A 21,983-nucleotide genomic window follows, 5' to 3' on the forward strand; every position below is an offset into this window, starting at 1 on the left:
CAGCTGACCCGCCCGCCGGTAGACCTTCCCGTTGGTCTCCAGGCCTTGGATCTGGTCGGGAACCACATCAAAGAGATCCCGCCTAAAGCCTTCCGGAACCTGACGGAACTGCAGGACTTAGCCTTCTGGCAGCAGCCATCTCTCACCACCATAGATGACGACGCTTTTTACGGACTCAGTAAGATGCAGTATATGGACGCCTCCTCAACGGGGATAAACAAGATCACCAACGGGACATTTAACGGTCTGAGTGGCATGGGGGAGCTCGTCCTGGGGGAATGTAAGATCCCGAATATCCCGGTGGGAGCGTTCCATCAGATGACGAGTCTGACGACGCTGTGGTTGGATGGGAACCTTCTTACCACGCTGGACCCTGTGGTTCTCGATAGAAGGTTTGTACTAGCGCACTGTCGTTGGACTTGATGCGGAAAAACACACAGAGCAAATGAATGCAAAAAAAATGCAGTACAGAACTAGTGGAGCAGCTTGTAGCTGCAGAAAAAAATGGCATTTCCATGCAGCATGGAATCACTTAGAAGACCCTTTAATTTGTGTTCTTAAAATTGTTAATTGTGGGCATCGGTATGCAAAATGTTACACTGATTGCCCTGGCAATTTTGGCTTTAAATCCTTGCAGATTCCTGTCTCACCTGTCGGAAGTCTACCTGTGGGGGAACCCGTGGACATGTGACTGTCACCTCCGCTGGCTGAAGGAACACATCGACAACAACAACACCGCTCCGACCGTTGACTCTCCCCACATCATGGTGTGTAACGCGCCGCCCAAGCTCAAGGGGCGGGCCTTTGACACGCTCACCCCGAAGGACTTCGTGTGCGAGGACGGGGACTTCGACCCGAGTACGGCAAAGTCCAGCCGACCCGGCAGGGTGGAGGTAGTTAGAGACGAGAGAATGCACATGCCGTTCACAGGGGCGGGGAAAAGTCTCCGAGTCCCCACAGTTTGGAGAGATGAGAACATGTCGATCTGTACACCCGCCGTGGTTGATGATTATTCTATCCTGTGCATGGCCGGGGTTGTGCTGTTGTTTCTGTGGGTGGGATTCTCCATGGGGAGGTTTGTGGGCAAGGGGCAAAGATAATTTGCTGAAGGTCCGGATAAAATGCGGCTCTGAATATTTCGTAACCAACGTTGTAGTATATTCTCCAGCTACACGTACTTTGAACAGCTATAGTAATTGCTATGTGCCTATTGGTAATCAAACAATTTTTGCTGTGAACACGTGCACGATACACAAAACATATTATGACACAGGAATACATATTTTCAATATACTGTTTGGCTATCATCATTGGGACCACAAATTATGTCCAAACTCTACCTGGATTCTACAAAATTATCATTAGATTATCATCATAGTCCCGATTGTTGACACATATATTTGCAATGTATCTGCATGCTATCCGTTTCTAACTAGCTGGCATCAATGGATGATATTGCATTCAAGTAACTTTGAACAGTTCAAATAGAAATAAAAAAAGTTCCAGTCATGACAAAGCAAGTGATCACTTTTGTTTCCATTTTTGTCCTCAAAGCAAATAAATGTGATCATGAGGCTTTTCAACTCTGTGTGTTTGTCAGTCACTCAGTGTATCAGAAGTCAGCATATTGCTCTGAGCCTCGTCAATGTGACCATAAATATATTATACCGTTAATCAATATCAAGACTAAACAAATCCAACTACCTAAAAACTCAACCCATGACTCCGTACTTTGTCCTGTTGTTTCACTGTAGTCAATCCCAACGACCAATGAGGAAGGAGCCAGGTTAAGGGTCACGTCAGCTTGTACTTTGAAACACTATTACGGTACTGATTTAAATTGGAGTGACAATTCAGCAGTCCGGCTCACTCATAAATATAACGAAAATGAACGTCACAAAAATATCAGCCCCTGCTGTTGGCAAGCTGTTTTGTTGCAGTCCCAACCTCCCCAGCGTGCGTCAAGTCTTGTACCTGTTTTAACTCTAACGGCACTAGCGTAGTGAACTGTAGCACCGCCGGTCTGACCTCTGTTCCTGCCGACATCCCTAATGACGTGCAGTGGCTCATGATGGCCGAAAACAGCATCACGAGTGTCTCAAAGGAGGACTTAAAGGGTCTGAACTTTCTTAAGACAGTCGATTTGAGCAACAACCAGCTAACAGACGGTGGACTTCCAGCAGGCACGTTTGAAAACCTTCCTTCGTTCAGTGACCTTGACCTTTCCTACAACGAGAAGTTCGACAACTTTCCTACCCACCTGCCCGGAAATCTGAAGACGTTCTCATTCGTGTTCAACAAGGCCACGCACGTGACAGAAAGAACTTTCAGCAACCTGACAGAACTTGTACATCTTGACATCTCCAACAACCAACTAGAGAGTATCGCCCCGGGGGGCTTCAAGGACCTACGCAATCTGGGAACTCTCGACATAGGATTCAATCCGATCAGACAAGACGGCATCCCTGCCAGCGTCTTCAAGCCGGCAAACCGACTCCAGACTCTCGGGCTGCGGTCGGCCCAGCTGCCGCGGGTGCCTCTGGACCTGCCCGGAAGCCTGCAGGATCTGGATCTCGCGCTGAACCTGATCACAGAATTGCCGCCTCACATTTTCTCCAACCTGACGGACCTGCAGTATCTCTCCCTCTGGCTGCAGCCATCCTTAACCCGTATCCATGACGACGCCTTCCGAGGGCTCGGCAAACTGCAGGTATTGTATGCCAACTCCTGCGGCGTGGATAGCGTCACAAACAGCACGTTTAACGGATTGAGCGGGGTCAGGAGTGTGGACCTGGGGAGCGGGAAGATCACACACCTCCCCGCCGGGGCCTTCCATCAGATGGGCAACCTGAAGTCACTAAGGTTGGAGCAGAATCAGCTCACCACTCTGGAAGCATCTGTTCTGGATACAAGGTTTGTGTGAACTTCCATGTGCGTGTGGTTGAGATCAACTTGAATCTAGTAAATTTCTACCATCAGTTTAGAGTCAAAGTCTCTAAAAACATTGGCACTGGAGCCGGCGGATGCAAGGTTGTGCGCATGTGGTTATGTGAAGTACATATCAAAAAACATCAGTCATCAGTCAATTTAAATCTGCCTGCTTTAGTAAGGAGGAATGTTTGCTCTCTCGTACAGGACCTTACCGAGGTTGTCTGAAGTCCAGCTTTGGGGAAACCCGTGGACGTGTGACTGTCACCTCCGCTGGCTGAAGGAACACGTCGATAACAACAACACGGCTCCTACAGTCAGCTACCCATACCTCATGACATGCAGCGCACCGCTCAGACTGCAGGGTCGGGCCTGGGACGCGCTCACTCCCGACGACTTCGTGTGCGGCGATCGGCACTTAAAAACAGTCAACAGAACTTCATAACTGCTGTACAACCTGTGGAAGTTCGCTGCATCTATAACTTTCATCCTGATCTAGATTCAACAGATATCATTAACTTAGGGTAAGTTAACTCTGATCATGAAAGGGATTTGATTAGTTCTTACAAGTAAAATTCTTTAAGTTCAGAAGAAAAAGACCAACGCTGTACCCAACAGAAAGCAAAGGCTTACTCTTGTCGTCGACGTCAATTGTATTGAATTTCTGTATAAGTCACGGTTACAAACTCTTTCCAGCGCAGGTAAACGCTGCAATAATATCATAGCTCGCCAAGTGATGCTGTTCCACTGCCACCTACCCCAAGAAGTCGATTTCAAACAGGAGACAGCGCGGGGACAAAACGAGGGCATGTCACATCGGCAATGTCGATCAAGTAGGCTCTTATTTTGGAGAAACTATATCACTGACATGCACCTCTGTATCAGTATATCTGTATCTGTATCAGTATAGCCGGTATAACACACCAGCTAAATCACCACACTTCATCTGTTTTTGCTATGCTGTTGTACAACTTTACCCCCTTGTATTGAGAGACGATATGATGTCACCCGTTCTCTCTAGACGTGTTTAAATAAATGTAGTTAATGTAAAGTAATCATCCTAGAATAAAACCGCATGAAAGTCTTATTTCATCACCCACTACCATGTAGAGGTGAGCGTGGTGTACATTCACACACACGTTGGACGCTGGGGGCTTCAGTTTCCGTTCTCGCCCGTCAGTTTAAAGCAATTTCCGGGATGATGAGGGTTTACGCGTACACTTGTCATCGGGACTTCAGGACGGAGAATGGCCGTACTTTGTTTTGTTGTCATGTGTCATCCTGAGGAGGATTATCTCGTTATCTCTGTCCCGTCAGATTACAAAATCTCGTTTGGTGAATCTCGAAGCCCGTTCTTCTACCTGATACTATCCCTAGTATCTCTAGTTGTAGCGAAATAATATGGCACATACGTTTATTTTCATGTGAAAATGTTGCAAAATTTTCTTTTACTGTTACCGTTACATATATTTCAGAGCAATGTTGACATGACTTATAATGGCACGTATGTAGCAGGACAGTTACTAGACCCATTTCTTTAAGTCAAGGACATTAACTCTATATAGAGATCATATATAATGTCCGTGATCACACCCGAATTAACTTTAACGGACCGGGACGGGATTAGTGACGGCATTATGCTAGTATGTGTAAGGCGACTAAGGCTTCTCAAATTCAATATTTCTAGTAATGCTGCTTGGAGAGTAATATAAAGTCCTTGATCAGTTCCGTCATGACGTCACTCCGCAGTCACGTGACGAGAACTTCCCGCGTATCCGGTGGTCTCGTTTTCGCGCGTTGCAGGAACAAAATGGCGGTAAGTACGAGTTCTGTAACTTCTGTTGACGAAGAAGCTGTTTTACCCCTGTTGTGTGTCATGACCAGAAAACGACACTTAACGTGACCTGTGCGTACACTGGAGAGGGAGAAGGGTCTCCGATTGACTCTTATCCCAAACTTTGTGTTGGCTTATTCATATTTTTCAGTTGGAGAGAGAGGGAGGGTGTGTGTGTGTGGGGGGACCACTAAATTATCTAGGGCCATGTAGGACTTTCTCACTCACACTGTAGCAGCTTTGTATTTTAGGCAACTTTCTAAACTTGCACAGTTGGTGCCCCCCTCCCTCCCAAGTGGACTGAATGACGATAAACCATTATTAGTACTATATTTTCCTGTACAGACCATGATGGGAGCCATGGGACATCATACTAGTAGGCCACCTATGGGCAGACCTGATACAGTATTGTCAGAGTGGCTTTATTTTCCCAGTGACCTCACTACTGCGAATTCATAGCACTGCAAGTACTCCTGTGCATTTCCAATGTAGTAGATCACATACTTTGTCAGGTTGGTAGATCAAAGCCCCTTTTCCCACTAGGATAAAATTGTATGGATCCATCCAAATAGATTGGCATTGATCCGGCTTTGATATGGAAACCAGTCTATTTGGATTGATCCGGGTAATTTTATCCTAGTGAGGAAAAGGCCATTGTCATAGTCGTGAAACACTAGGGGCAAGTAGAAACACAAAAACCGCTGCTCTTTCTTAGTAGTTAGGATTTGGCACTCTCACCACCATGAGTTCGATTCCTGGTGTGGGAACCACTGAAACACTAGTGGCGAGTAGACAAACTAAACCCCATGCCTTGACTCCCAGGACCCTGGGAATCGAACCCTTGCAAACCCTAAGGCTGCCAGCTTACAAATGCAATGCGCTAATTACCACTGGGCCAAAAGGTCTGGACCCATCAGATGATTCAGCACTTGAAAAGCCAATATGGTTGGTCAGCTACCTTCCTCAGACAAGTAGCGAGACATAGCACTGCGGAAGGTGGCAGGCAAACTATTGATACATTTGCACAGAAGAACAAGAACTTGGTTATGTGCAAGAAAACTGAGTTTATGCGACATGTACTGATGTTGTATGATGTACCTGTATCTGTATAGCTGGTATAACTGCCCTTCAGCCCAACATTGTAGGCATGCAATACTGCAGCAGCTGGTTCTATTACACTATCTAGTGAGGATACCCCCACTGAAAGTGTTGACAACATACTACAAGTTCCAGTGTATAAGACATCTATGTACGCTGGTCACGAGTGACTGGCTCGTATCCAGGGTACGAAATCTCCTTTGCTGTCGAATCATGCGGTACATATCTTAAAAGAACAGTGTCCATGATGTAGTGGAAAATGAGAGATATGTACTTTGTATTACCATTATCTGTGGCCAGTTCAGCCAGATGTGTGTTAATTAACAAGTTGCAGACTGCAGCAGTGTCTGTCTCAGGCATAATGCTGGAGTAATGGTGTGGAGCCTGAAGTGGTGAGAAGTTAGCACTTGATCAGCACCGATACTACATGGACTGGAAAATATCCCAGTTTTCCATCCATTATTCACCACTCATCTCTCGGTCTGTCTGTGTACCAATCTTCTCATCATTTTATCTGTCCAACTATCATGTTATAACCTAAGTAACATGGCTTTCAAGTTTTCTGACCAAAGTGTGCAACATTTATTTGTTCCGAGCCTGTTTGGAGTACAGATATTTTCATGAAGCTCCTTGGTATGTTGATGTTCCTGCTGCAGAAATAAGATCAAGATGGTGGGCTGTCTTAGGAAGGTAAAACGTACTGCCAAACACATGGTCTTTCTTCTGAATCTAAGCAAAACTACCCAAATTTGAAAAGTGATGAGCTGGTGCTGAGATAACAAATGTGGTACAGCACCATTATTCCATATTGCATAGGGTCCCTGTTTTACCTACGAACTCAACAACTTAGTGACTCACATATTTCACAGATGAAGTATTCTTAATAGATGATGTGTTAGTAAGGGTAGGTCATACACATTCTGGGTAGCAGTCCAAAACACTAATAAAGCAAGGCAGCTCCTTTATGTTTCAACTTGTGTCTAATCTATAACCTTGTAACAAATCAATGACTGAAATATTTGATTAGTGAAGTATTTTTCTTGCAGGTCTGTTAGCATGGGTAGGTCATAATCCTGCTTTCATCATAGCTCTTCACATTCCTGTCAGAAAATTAGTCCTTGTAAACAATAACACAGGAGCCCCTTGCTCATCGTGCTCCCAGCAGTTCCATACTAATTGATGCCCTTTTTGGGTCGGGGTAATTTTCTGGTAGCCAAGTAAATCTGATAAAGGCGTCCTGATATTGTTATAGGCACCACGGTCCGGCACATTACTGCTCTGTAATGTGTTTTAATCTATGTGTCTAGACGTTTGTTTGGTCAACATATTGAAATGTTTGCGGACGCATCTGTCTTTGCCAAAAAGGGAACTTAATTTCAAGTCGATGTCATGATGCAGTGATACTGCTATCATTCTTGACAAAGTGGAAACAAGATGGCTGAAATGCCTACTATGGTTAGATTTTCATCAAACTACATGTATCAGTTTTCCTCCCCTCTCTCGTTTTCATATTTTCAGCTTGTCTATGCTGCATCGCCGTTTGAAATCGCCAGGAGGCTTTGCTGTACTCGGTGTCGCTGCTGGCTACCCACAGACGTCACTGCCTATTTGCACAATTTTGGTGGCACACTTGACGGTGCTTTCTGCTGTCAATCATGCCATAGCAACACCCGCTGTGTCATTTGAGTTCCCCTGCCGCTACCGTTGGCGTGCCGTCAGCGTGCAGTAGGCCAGGGTTCGTCTCAACAGTTCGCTCCTAATGACTTTTTACGGTTTTATATTAAATCGTATGATACCTTGAATCCTGTGTACCTGGGCTGTGCTGTTGTCGCTCACACTAACTTACGCGATTGGAAAGGGTCACAATTCTGAGTGCAGTACGTTAAGCCGTGGTCCACTGTCATTCTGATTGTCGAAAAGAGCTAGGGGAATTTTCTGGTACTATGAACCTATAAATACTGTCTCATAGCGTCTGCGCACAATAACCATAACACGGCCAGTGAAAGGGTAGCTCTTCAGTGAGCTTAACTTGGCCGAAATCACTTTCGCCTCACCTCGACCGTCGTCCCTCTGCTGGACCATTCGATATGATTTCTCTAGATGTAGGTTCGTGTAGGGATGACGTGAACGTGAGAGACGGTCCCCAGCGAAAGATGCTCATGAATGGCAACCTTCCGTCATCAACACGCGGAGGAGTCAAAGCGCGGGAACTCTGGTGGCGCCCCGCGCGACGTGAAGTCACGCATGTGTCAAACACATCCTGTTTACTACTACTGCCGCCTAGAACTTCTAGGCAGCCTTCTAGTAGAAGGCTATGTTTTTGCAAGGCATCAGAAATAAATCTCCTTGTTTTTTTGGTAGCGTTTGGATGTTTGTTTATTATTTTATTACAATAACTGAAGAAGCTATGGATGGAATGTCATGAAATGTGGTAGGTAGGTCGGTCCAAGGAGGTGTCAACCTCCATGCAAAGAAATTGTTATTTTGGACCCACTGGCAGCTTTACTTGGTACTGCAGCGGGTACACTCCCATACACTAAAACAACAATTATACAACATGAAATAATCAAGGTGCATATAGTACAATGGGCTACCAACAAATTTGTCAACTGTACTGAGTACAGTACGTACATTGGCATAATTAAATGCAGTGTTTCCCTTTACACTTCAAACCAGACGCTCCGATGGTCTCGAGATCACAAGGCATCCAATTGTTTCTTAAGCTTGAGCACTGAGCACATACAGCCAGTATCTCTACTGTACGTGTGCGTGTCTTTACTGTGTCGTCTTTGCTATCATAGAGAGACAAGTACCCTTACAGAATCCTAAAACATGCGTACGCTTACTAAACGATAAGCAGAACATGCTTACATATTATGACGATACCCTGACATATTGGTTTGAAAAAAATGTATAGTATTATTAAGAGTATGTAATTTACAGCGTCATGATGAAGCGCCACGGCTGTTTGAACCGCTACATTAACGCACAGGGTAGAGTCATCCCAACCGAAGACAGGCGTGAGGTTTGGCTTATTGAAAGACACATTTTTATTGATCCAGACGTGTGGACCGCATCTTTTGCCGATATGTGGAAGAACCGGAAGAACATACGCGAGAATGGTTCATTGCCAGCGCGCTCTGCACAGCGTTTGGCTACAATTGGTATCAAAACTAAGCCACCAATATATATAAGCCACCAACCTTCAGATGAAGGACAGTGCGATGTCTAAGTCGGTAGATTTAATTGTTGTACCAAGAGGTACCTGGGGCTTAGGCCGCGGTCACATTCATCGTACGTTTATTTCTCTGTGTGGTAGGATTTCTAGCCATGTCTTCGACAGAGCGACAATGATCTACGGCAAGCTTTTCCGTCTCAAGACAGTTGAATCTTGTACGACACATCCACGATTGTCCTAAGAATGTCCTATTCCTGTCGTAATCCTGTCGTAAGATGAATGTAAATGTGCGATCTTGATGCCGTATAATTTCCAAGTAATAAAACCGACCATGGTAACAAGGCAGCTGAATTTCGTCTGAAACATTCATGACTATCTCAAGAGTGCCCTCAGTTGCGATCGTACGGCGGTGGTAAGACGTACCTGACAGGACCTGAAGAGAACGGACATGCAGCCTGTCATTCCAGGCACGTTTGATGACGTCATCAGTCCTTGCGTGCTGCCCAGCGCCCCCTTCCTCCTCCTAAGGAAGACACAGCGGGCCGGACAGTCGGACCTCACAGCTTCCTCATACTTCCGGGTCAAAACACTACCCCGTCTTTGTCCTATACTACATGTCATGAGATGGGTGTAACCACAACACTGGTGCTTTTTACTTTGTTCAGATATCCGTTATTGTCGTGCATAGATAGTAATATGGACTCCATAATATACGTAAGAAATGTTGTGAGGTACAACCACAATGGTACTGCATTTAGGGAGAACCAGTGCTGATATCACACAGTCTACGATGGTCACTTCTTCGCCCTCCTTATTGATAAGATAATGTGAAAGTACAATATACACATTAATACATACACCTTTAAACATTGTAGCATCAGAGGTAAGATGGTTAATGATATCACACTGATGAGAAATACCTGGATTTCCATAGCACATAATATCATAGGTAATCAACAATTAAAAAAGCGGGAAATATGTAGTCCCGTTGTTTAAGGCAACGAAAGGTCATTGACACTTGATCAGACATTCTCTGCTCCTGACATATAAGTACTGGCAATACTAAATGTTGAAAATATCGGGCAATTGCTGCTTATTTTACTTTTTGTGGGTTAAGTAATTAGGTAAACATGGTATGTATCATGTCACGTACACTTGCCCACGGTGCTCCTGTCCTCATATTTAGGTTAATTCAGACAACATTTAGCTCACAAAGTGCTTATCTTCCAGGGTTCTACTGGGACATACAGCATTGTCACAATCAAGCCGTAAGTACTCGCATTAGAGACTCCGTTGAAAAGAAATGTGACCAAATCAAGGAAAGTTGTCCCTTTTCCTGGATATTGTGAATTAGGTCATTTGCAGGTCAAGGTCAACGTCTTGTGTATCACGTGACGTCCCTCTGACCGTGTCGCTCTTGTGTTGTCAACAACAGCACACAAACTTGTTGTTTTTTCTCCCGGAACAGTCCACCGTGTAATGTACACAGACGTGTTGTTTACAGCCAGCCAACCAGAGCTAATGCCGGCAGGTCACGTGACGATCCAAAGTTCAAGTTCATGTGGATTCAGGTGGCGAGTTCTCGTCCCCAGAGTGTCACGCACTGAATATGCATGCTAACATGTATGGAAATGGCGTCTCAGGGGAATAGACAGGATGGAAAATAATCCCTCAGCTCTGGGATCATCAGAATTTATAACCACAAGATTGATAAAGAAACGTCTAGAATGGAGCGAGTAAAATTGTATAGTTTCCTCGCAAACGTACGTTTTTATATTTATGCTCAAACACGCAAGCGGTCACATCTACATTGGTGCCGTTTTCTTATTTCTTAGAAGTCCAAAATTTTCTCCAGAATCTTCCTGGAATAAAGCGTGTACATACTTCATCTCAGCTGGACTAGTGCAGTATCATTGTCTAACATGTAAAACCGCACGTGTTGTTTACGGTCCAACTCAAGGTCTGCGCCAATAAACTCTAGTATCTTGTCCAAATGCCGTGTCGTATAACAATTGTTTTCCCATCATCAGCTTGAACAAAGATCCTAGTACAAGTACTACCTAAATGAATTGGTTACTGCATGTACGTGACACCACGAGTAGAATATCATGTCGTTTGTTCGTGAAAATATTGGTCCCTGAATACCCAAAACAACATAACTGCTCAAACCAGGCCGTTAATTAGAAAATGTTCGCAATCAAAGGGATCTCACGTGTGGGTGGTCTGTAACTTTGTGTGGAGACTTATTATGTTTCAAATAATAGTTGAAGTTAAGGAGAGCACCAGTAGAATATTTCAGCTAATGTAGTGTTGCTGTCACACGCTGCACAATGCTAGGATATGTGGAAAACTGTTAAAAACCAACGCCAATTGTTTATGGTGCCAATTTGTGACAAATGTCGAAACGCTGATGATTTTTCCCGATAGTTCCTAATCCGGTTTGAGTTACCATTGATCACTTCTGAATCCAATAAAAATCCGTGTCCAACATTTACATACACCAGCCCGGGATATCCGCACCAATAATTGTCCCTCTGTGCGCCATAGATCGAATTATTTTCTCACTAAGGATAATTCTAATAAATTGTCTCTTCGTAAAAGCATTGTGAGCTATAGAATACACCATCTCATTACGAAATCTGGAAAAAAAGAAATATTTGCGCAGTGTTACGTAGTTTGGAGGCTTTGTGAATTGTAGACGCTGAATGTATGAGGAAAATATCGGCACACATGGAGTGGATTTCTTTGATAATATAGATATGATATCGACAGCAGCGCCTGCCCTGAGATGGGTGATACTTTTGCTTTTATAAAGAAAGTCAACTTCCTGCTTTATGGTGTCTTTTTCATTTGTAGATTCCACTTGTATATTTTATTCAGTATCATGTCTGTTACTTGTTGCAAAAGAAATATGGTAATAAATTGTTTAGTGTACTTTCACCGAGTTTTAATTCTGTCTAAGTAGTTGTAAAAGTTCAGTACCTAGGCCTCGTGATATTTCAACAAAGTGCACAACGGAATCACCTGCCGCGTTCTCTAGGATCCCTGGTGTACCGGTAGATTGTCCGGTTCAAAGTAAAGATGACATTGTTAGAGTAAAGTTCGTACCTCTGGAAGGTGAGGTTTCTGTAACGTCTGTGTGTGGCACGATTGTTTGGCTGATTAGTTGGTTTCTTGTTGAGTAGAATGACGTAACATGAGGATTTTCTAAATGTTGTAGATAGCTACTTGTAGCTACTTATATCTCCTCAGAAACAACTTAAACGATAACACGTAACATCTTACCATATCATTTAGAACTTAAGATTATTCAGCATACAGTATCACTAGCTCTACTTTTAATACAGGAACACTTACCAAACATCAGAATAAACGTCGAAACATCAGAATAAACCCCCACGAAAACAGGTTTTAACAGGAGATGCATTGTTTGAACGTTGGACCATTTTATGCTAGTAAACGTTTCCAGAAATTCAAGCTTATTGATATTTGATTTTAAAACGTGAGATGCATGCACCTTTGAGTATAAAATCTGCCGGTGTCTTCCTTATCTGATGTATTTTAATTTTGTAGATCTAGACATGGATGCAGTGGTGATAGCAAACTCGTTTGGTTGATTAATTTTGTTTGACTTATTTTCACAGGCGCGTGCTTAGGTTTTTACTTCAGTTGTATAGCCAGTATCTGAATATACTCAGTATAGTATCTATAGTAACAACAACAAACTCACGCAAGCTCACGCCAGACATTCGATGTCAAACAGCACCAAACGCTCGATTATTCGTACGTATACACGATGGGACGATAGACAAATTTGTAGGCATTTCTAATCGTAAAAACAACTTGCGGACTAAATGTAAACTTGAGACATTATTCCTAAAACAACCACAGTCTTCATGTTCTAATTAGCAAAGTTATATAGTTTAGACATTTTTACAATGAATTATAAATGAAAATACCTGAAACATACAAGGTAAGTATGACCTTGTATGTGGTACCGTTCACAATTGCCACCACAAAATGTGATCTTAGTCAAGAAACTTCTAGTCAAACAAACAAAAAATCAAAAGTTACAGATTTGTCAAGTTCTAAGAATGAAAAGAAAACTTAAGCTTTTGCAGTTGCATTTCCCCCCCACAGTTTAACATATCAAAGTAAGTATGATCGGGCCTTAAACCTGGACGTTGATAACCAATTTCTTCGAAAATATCTCTGCGAAAGTGTCGCTGTTACTCTAAAAGTTTGTCGTATGTTTTTAATTGACAGTTTTGTACAAGTTGATTTGCGTTCAGTATCGGTTGCTCGATTCATGCCTGTAACATGTCTGCGAGTGGTAAAAATCACGACCACTTTTTATGATGCCGGAACGACTTTCATGATACTTTATGGTCTGGTTAGTGTTGTTGTCCTTGTAGTTTGATGAGTAAACGTTATTTTGGTCTGGATTTGTTTGGTTTCCGGACTAAAATTGTATGGTATTTCAATCGCAACACTAGCGATCGAGCTGTGTACCTAAAAAGTAGATACAGGTACATGGGCTTTAGTACAGGTATTTAGGTACAGGCCCAGGCATATGCATGTACCTAAACAAGTTTGGCAAATCATCTTGACGTAATGCATGTCCTTTTAGTGGTATATCGTTGTCTTTGTCATTGATCTTTGAAAAAAAACACAAGTACAAAAAAGTATAAAGAATGATTACACACACAAGAGAGATCAAATCTTGGCAAACTTCTAACAGATGCTAACATGTATATACTAAATAATGGAGACCTTGTCAAGTTTCACCCAATTTCTTAAATGGATATTTTCCTAAAGTAATTTATATGAGAGCTTACATATCTATATAATATCAAGAGTCTTTACAAGGTTTCTTAATTTCAAGTGAAGACTTTTCACAATGGTCAATTTACTTAGGTCCGGACCTGTACCTAAATAAGTTTACTGGTACATGTACATGTTACAGGTATAAGGTACACAGATCCAACTGGGGACACTTTTTACGATGCCAGTACAACTTTCGGGGTTCAGTTTAGCTACACAACGTTTTATTCGTTGACATTATTTTAGTCTGGATTCTGTTAGAGTTCCGATTCAATACTTCTGCTGTTTCAGTCAAACATGTCCAGATGGTTTTGTAAAGCATGTCTCAGGTTATTCTAGTTAACAAGAGATGCTACAACGCAGTAGTGACATGGTCTTAACAGCACAGATCCCTTCAACAATAGATACTGATGAGAAGACCATCTTTACAATATGCAAATAGGTAGAGAATTCATGTCCAGACCTTAAAAACTTAAGAGTAAAAGGTAGTTAGACCCCACGTATTTGTATGCACATATATTCTGCAGCAACTACTAAAATCATTTATTTACTTTTGTGTATCTACATGTATGGTTGTAGAAGGCCCATCGAAAGACTGTGAACTTTTGTTGTGTCAAAAGTACTCTATTTCTTGATTTCAGTCAGAATTGGTTAAGTGATGCCTCAAGAGAGAGAGAGAGAGAGAGAGAGAGAGAGTGGTTTATTTGTACCATACGGATACATACAAAAGCCTGTAAGCAGCCATACTTGGCTGAATTGAGAAGGCTTTAAAACAAAATGCGCTTATATGATAAAATGCTATTTGATAAAAGTTCGTTACATTTGATAAAAACCTATTTGTTGCATTTGATAAAAAACCTATTTGTTGCATATCAAGTTAACATTAAAAATTACAACACGTTAAAAGTACAATAATGCAATATAAAAACAGTTGATTCAATGCTTACTTTAAGTTAAGATTACAAAAATAATCTACAGTTGTAATATGCAAGGCTTGTATACATAAAGGCTGATGAAGTGGATCATTTTTCATCGTTCAATAGCTTAACACAATAAGGCAGAGTAGTGTTCAAGAAACGGGACGTTCTGCACCTAAACTGGCTTATGTCATGAGAATTTCTGAGGTTTCTGCCATGTACATCAACCCGGCGTGAGGGTAGCCAAGAGACAAAGTCGGACTTCAGTAAAGATTTTGCAAACTTAACACAGTGAGCTCTGCGTCGCTCATCTAGAGATGTTAGGCCACACAGACGGAGTGCAGAACTATAGTTAGTGTACATACTACCCAGAAAGCCTTGAGTGCGTACGAAGAACGATATATTTATTTCCTGTTCATCAGGTCATCTGTGCTCGTGTCATCTAGTGACAAATTTTGATGAAGTTTTGTTATATTCTATCTGGCAAAGGAAAACCACACATCCTACAAATGTTCGACATCCGTCTCCATGTCAGATGATACTGAGCAATAGGACTTAGAATAGTCAACGTACAAAATGATAGAAACCACAACATCTCAACGACTTTTGTTACGTCGCTGCTTATAAAAACGTAATTTAAATTCGTTGCTGGTAAAACGTAATTGATGAAGAGAAGAATGAGCAAGTAAAACTTGAAATAACAAACACCACGTCTGGAAATGTGATACTATTGATAATTGTTGTCAATATTAATAGAAATATCGGTATACTCTTTAGACATTTGGTACCTACACAACATGGAAATTCAACGAACTGAACTTTTCTTACAACACTTCCCCAAAACTTTTCGGTTGAACTCCATCATTCTTGTTCACAGAATGTAGCATATTTCTAGTGGCCTAAGTTTTCTTGTGCGTCGTTTGCGAAGAAGTGAAATATGTTACGTGTCTATGGTTTGTCACAGTGAAACGGTGACAACAGAGGCTGTATCCAACAACAAATATAGGAATAAAAATTTAGTTTATTAACCAATGCGGATTTATCAATGTATCTTACTGTACACGCAGGAAGCTTCCAAAATTAAAGAAAAAGATTAACTACAAGAAATAGCTACGAAGTTGGCTTGTTTTGTTTGTTGTTCGGAAATTTGGGAAGGGCAGGGAAAGAATTGAAAACATTTGACCTAATAAGGACGCTGAAAAAAACGTTCCTGATTTAGGAAAAGTTTCCAGAAATGGAGTCGGTATTTGGATGCATCAAACCAGAAAGCAACAAAGCAAAAGAGGAATAATAGATCCAAGATTACAGAAAAAATGTGTAAAATTGTGTGCCTTAAAACCTGATTACACGTTTTCTTCATCTGTGTAGTATAGATTTTGTGCATATGTGACACTGTAACTACAGTAAGTAAGGTGTTCCAATTGCTCATTTCACGTGGATAGGAAAGACCCTAAGAAGCTAAGTGAGTTCAGATTCTGCCCGATGTATGTTTCTGAAGGCAGAAATATGGTTTAAGTTTCCTTTTTACGTCGATGAAGGGTGAGACATCCAGGTAATAAGATACGCCAATAAGCAGTTACTCAAGCAACCTTTCCAAAACCATATCCAGTTGCTTGAGTAACTGCTTTTTGGCATAAGTTTCCTTTTGATTTTCGAAAGAGAACGAAGCCAACGAAATACTACTGTATACGTCTGTCCAGGTACCAGAAATACTTGATCACTAAAATCCCAGATTTGACAGTACAAAATTACCCTAAAAGGCTATAGAAAGATCCAGGCCTTTTTATATATTCAAGACATATAGGTATAGCGCACATGGGGCATACCTATCTACCTGCCTTCAATAACTGACTAAATAAGGGCAACTTTCAGAGGTTAGAAATGTGGCTCGTGGAGAAAGCATCAAGAAAGCATAGACCTTACTCACATTTACTCACCAGTTCCACAACTCTAGCTGATACGCGACTCAACAGAAGTTTGCAGATAAGCCGTAGTGTTCATGAAGAAATCATGGTCAACATATTCTTAAAGGTCACCAGTACCTTGTCGCATGTTTCGGCCATAGTTCCTCGTTTTTGCTTGTCTCATTTAAGCTCTGAGTGTTTTTTTGACACCCATTTTTCTTTTATAGTATTACGGCTAAGGATCAATGTCTTGAGATTCTATTTCAAAGAGTAAAATGCATGGATTGAATTTGGATTTTTAAAAAATAAGATGTGACTGGTTCACTTTCTAGAGGAAAAGGAATGCACTTTTCGTTGTTTGTGTTCATCAATTGGTGTACTATATTTGTTCGGTGGACCACCAGACAGATTTTTACAAATTGGTAGCAGCCAATTGATGGACCTAAGCTTTAGTTTGTTTTTCTTTACCAAAATAAAGAAAAATCAATTAATAACTAGTATATGAACGGTAATTCGACGAACATCGTCGCAATTTTGCATTTCAGGAGTTCTGTCTACAGTATATGCGGCATATGGAGTCTGGAATACGGCATTTTTCTTGTTTCTTTGAATGCATTGAAAACAAATAAGCTGAATCGAGGCACATGTGTGAAGCCTTCATTTATTCCAAATATTAACCCGAGAAACAGGTGGATGCTATGTGATGTGTAAAACTTTTAACATATTACCCCCTGAAGCCTGAAACCACTGTCCAAAACGTTCTTCTCTGACAGGTTTTATGCTGAAAGTGTTCCAATAACTTTGTCGAAACTGTTTTCTTTTCAAGATGGCGTTGCGACCTTCCATACCATACACAAAATAGAACTTATAATACTTCTAGTAGGAGCTTAATGTAAGATAAAGGTCTTACATTCATTTATCGGCATACCGGCCACAAATAAACAGCCCTGAGCTTTTGAAACATGCACGTGTAGACTGATCACTCAGTTCTGTGAAGCTGGCAATAGTATGACCCTACAGCTATGGTTAGACTCTGTACTCCTACATGCAATTCGTCCATATCGAACTCTACGTGGAACATAAAAACATTTTCCTAGAGTTGAATAGGTATTTTAAATTTTTTGTTTAGAAATGACATCCGAGGTGGCGGTGCACGTGTCATTTAAGTTTTGAAACAGCTGAAAAGTTTCCTACTCAATATTCAATATAAATGAGTATAGACAGTACAGAATTCAACACCCTGGTGAACGAAAACAGAAATACTTTTTTATAAACGGATTCTGTCTACAAGTCCATTTCCTCAACAATGAACGATGTGATATGCAAAAAGTTTCATCTGAAAATGGATGTGGCCGTCAAATATGAACAGCCAGCGGTAGTCATATATGTCGTGTTGGCAATTGGCGGTCGGATCTAAGGAAAAGAGAATATGTATGTTTTTCTGTGAAAAATTACTTTTTGTTATATATTTCATTTGTCCACTTAGTTTGCTGTACATCTGACGTTCCCGCCGCATATTACTGTTAAATGTCTTGTATCATTTTTCTCCCAGCGGTGACTTTTGTATAAGCCTTTTTGCTGGAGTGTGGCACCACAGTAACACACAATGTTACTGTGCTGTTTTAGATGTAAAAAAGAGAACTTACAAGACGTCCTCCATGGTCCAATCATCACAGATAGAGACCAGTTAATTAGATCTATATAGAAAACCGGCCCAACTTTCTAGTAGCTCCCGTTTCAGTTCAACTGTTGGAAACTTGTGTCCAGAGCCAGACTCACTACTCTTGAACTAAAAGCCACTTTGCAACATTGCTAAGACGTACACTGTAGCTTCTGTTGAAGTTTCTTACGTCTGGAAAGGGAAACAATTTTAATCTTTTATAGTGTCTTGTAATCATACAGTTACAAATATGACTCAACAATTTCAAATAGAATTTAGGATTTATTTTGTTTTTCTAATTTGTGGTTGGCCTTACACAATTTGTATTGCTTTTTGTTACGTCAATTAAACGATTTTTTCACCGTTCAAGTTATCGATACATTAGTCTATTGATCAATATGTTTATCCCCAGATTTCAGGAAATACCTGAAGAGGTGCAGTACAGCTAATTGGTTATCTCATGATTACAGGAATTAAAAAAAATTCAAAGAAAAAATTCTATAGCACCCCGACAAACGCGTATAGAAAGTACAGTGACTTGTAATATACAGAGAAATACACACACACACACACACACACACACACACACACACACACACACACACTCACTCACTCACAGTTTGTTTGGAAACTGAGCTTTAAAAAGGGTGGTTGAACATATTTTGCACGCCAGTCAGAGTCTTGGAAATCGTTATGAAAGAGGTGAAAAACTGGTTTTGATGGAGATATGACCGGGTAAAAACTTGTCATGCAGATGCACTGAGCAGAAAAAGTTGGGTAACTTTCAATTGATCATACATATCTCGGTTATTACTTTGTCAACTGCATAGTATCATGTACCATTGGAAAACGTCTCTATTATCCTTCACAGTCACACCATGTGTGCTCCTCGATTCAATGGTCGAAAACTAGAGCTGACGAGTGAGGCACAAAACAAAAATGCCGAATTTTGCTAGGCGACACACCCATCAAACTAGTCCTGGTACCCATTGCACAAGAACATGATCATAGCATATGATGTGTCATTTAATTGAAAGTAGATATACAAGTTTTCAATGATATAACACAATGATAATCATTAAAAACAACGGGCACATGATCAAGGGAAATTTCATCTCTTTTCTTGCTCAAAGTAGTCCTTGTGCTTAACTCATGAGTGTACGACCATAGCAAACAACAATCGTACAGTTCAATTGAATGTGTAAAGTATTCGCGGAGATATGATTGACCAAATCAAGCTTTCAAACTTTTTGGGTTGAGTTGATGGAGCATATACTTAAAAGGAGACACAAGTTTCATTAATTGTAAACTAACATGTTCGAATCACGTGTGTCCAGGAGGACCGAGTACAAGCTACGTAAGACCAGACTGTAAGGTTTGGTGAACTCACAATGGGATGTTGGCCTACTCTTTGCGATGTTTGCGGCGGAATCTATATCGTGCCCGAGGTGTGGCTCTCCTCAAAGGCGGGACCTTCCGCTTCTCAAACGTACATCCCATTTGAAAAGACGTCCCTAACCGAAGGTAGAAACGCAGAATGGCATTAACTTAGTTGTTCTCTATAGAGGTAAACGCCATCGTATGAAGTCCATTTATGCACAAGAGTGCAATAATGCTGTTAGATAGCTTTAGACGATTTAGAAGCCGATTAACCCTTAGTAATAGTTGCTGTTTTAACTTGCACACTGTAGTCCCAAGGAAGTAACATGTGATACAGTTTCTTGCCACGTTCGCAAGAAACCTTGTACAATTTGGCGGAGTGTTTTAAGAGGTCGATTCTTTCCCCTGACTACTTTAGACAATTGTAAAAATTTTAGTTTCCATTTATTCAACACGGATGAAAAATAAGATCATGAACTTCCTGTGCATATAGGCATGGGAAGCCTGATTAAGGACAGTGTTTGTTTGTTTGTTTGATCCTTTTCTTCTGATAATGATTTTACCACTTAATATATACCTGCAACATAGAATTTGGCGTAGTGTTATAGTGGTAATAGTCCTCACGCTGCTAAAATTGACAAGGACTTACAGGACGGTATCAAACACAGATCTTGTTTTGAAAGACGGCACCTGAGTCCTAACTATCATTTTAGGTACTGATTAATGAGAATTGTTCTGTTACATATCTATATTATGAGTGCATTTCGGACGTTAGCGCTAACTTGGTACCTAAAAGATGTCTCTGGTGTTGATACGGATACTCCAACAGTGAGTTATCATCACCTTTAAAAATAACAGTGTTTATTAACAAAGAAGTCGGTGAACCTTTTGTCTTTGATTAACCAATGTATCTTTGGGACAATTGATGAAGGAGGTAAAAGTGGCATTACAAGTACATTTTAATCTGATACCTAAAAGTGTATCTCTGATGTTGATATGGACACTGCATGTAGAAATAAAAGCGAGGTAGCAGAAATTACTGTAGTCCTTCAAAGTCCCAAGTGCGGAAGCCTTTCTGCCTTACATTTAAATTTTCGACACGTTTTACGAACTTTATGTTTTTTAATTACAACATTTAATGACAGAAAGGACAAGATGACGACACACTAAAGCTAAAGCTCATGTTCATGTCGCCATCTAACATTACAAAAGTACAAAATCAGAGCTTGATAATAACAAAATAGAATAAACAAGGTTACAATGCATAATAACTATGTTACTGTGATCAATATAAAATATATAAAGAGGCATTGTATATGCAAGTAAATTGTAAACAATCTAGGCACTCCGACCAAAACTTACAAACTGGTAGGATAGGAAAAGAATTACTCAAATCTTTTAGTTTCATCTGTAAATGCTTGAACACACAGTAAAAAGTTTTGAGTTTATGTTTCTAGTGAGAAAGAATTTTTTTGTCTTAAATTTTACTCTTTTGGAGCGACATGTGTTATGTATGAACATTAAGTATGAACTGACGATGGCAGTAGAGGTTGTAGGATTTGACGATCGGAACCGAGAGTTCCCCGTGTTAGAATGTGCCGTGTGTACGCTGGAACGGAGATATACACCCACGGAGATTTTGCACCTTTCTATTATTGTACTTACCCGAAGCAAAAATTTTAGCCATAGCAGACGTTACCTTCGCTTAGTACCAGGTTGACGCATGTTCCCCGTGTAGTGCAATAAGGCTAGAAAAAAAGTTTGTTTTGTTTTTAAGGGCACTTTCAGAAACTCACTAAGGTCCTAGACTGTCGTTTTCGTCGAAATGTGGAAACTAAGAGGTTTTGTAAAGCCAAAAATGTGTTTTGGTCCATTATTTACACATCTTCTCTTATAGCAGCGGACTCAAATTCCAACAGAAACCAAAGATCCAGCATTCCCTGTACCTGTACTTTCCAGCCAGTGTACGGACAAGGCCCCGTACATCGGACTAAGCATGCATAAAGAACAAGAGGTGCTAGGGTTGAATATAACTTTATCGACAGTTTTCACACTGAATAAAAATACACAAATAATTATTGTGAGAAAACTTACAAATTCAAGTTAGGCCACCTGATGTGAGAGATTACCCAGGCTTGCCCTTATTTTAATAAGCAGTATTCTAAGACTTCTGTTTTGTGGTTTGTAGTTTGTTTGACCTTACCAAAGCCCGTTGTAATTTTTGTTGCATCAAAAAAGGTTCTGTATTCTTTAATGTATC

At 40.9% G+C, this 21,983-nt stretch overlaps 2 protein-coding genes across 2 annotated transcripts in view; both read left to right on the top strand.

The window, feature by feature from the left end:
• LOC109475845 (slit homolog 2 protein-like) overlaps positions 1-1,538 on the top strand; it is a 2,822-nt gene extending 1,284 nt beyond the window's left edge. Inside the window, exons 2-3 of the mRNA XM_019776650.1 lie at positions 4-392; positions 638-1,538. Of these exons, the coding sequence (XP_019632209.1) occupies positions 4-392; positions 638-1,100 (852 nt within the window). The 3' untranslated portion in view covers positions 1,101-1,538. The remainder of the gene's footprint in view (positions 1-3; positions 393-637) is intronic.
• A 533-nt stretch (positions 1,539-2,071) lies between these two features.
• Positions 2,072-4,020, top strand: LOC109475854 (platelet glycoprotein V-like). Its single transcript, XM_019776662.1, has 2 exons — positions 2,072-2,913; positions 3,136-4,020. The coding sequence occupies exons 1-2, from the start codon at positions 2,072-2,074 to the stop codon at positions 3,371-3,373; spliced, it is 1,080 nt and encodes a 359-aa protein (XP_019632221.1). The 3' UTR covers positions 3,374-4,020.
• Positions 4,021-21,983: the final 17,963 nt, after the last annotated feature.

The sequence above is a fragment of the Branchiostoma belcheri genome, unplaced genomic scaffold (genome assembly GCF_001625305.1).
Source record: "Branchiostoma belcheri isolate BF01 breed outbred unplaced genomic scaffold, Haploidv18h27 scaffold104, whole genome shotgun sequence".
NCBI classification, from domain to species: Eukaryota; Metazoa; Chordata; class Leptocardii; order Amphioxiformes; family Branchiostomatidae; genus Branchiostoma; species Branchiostoma belcheri.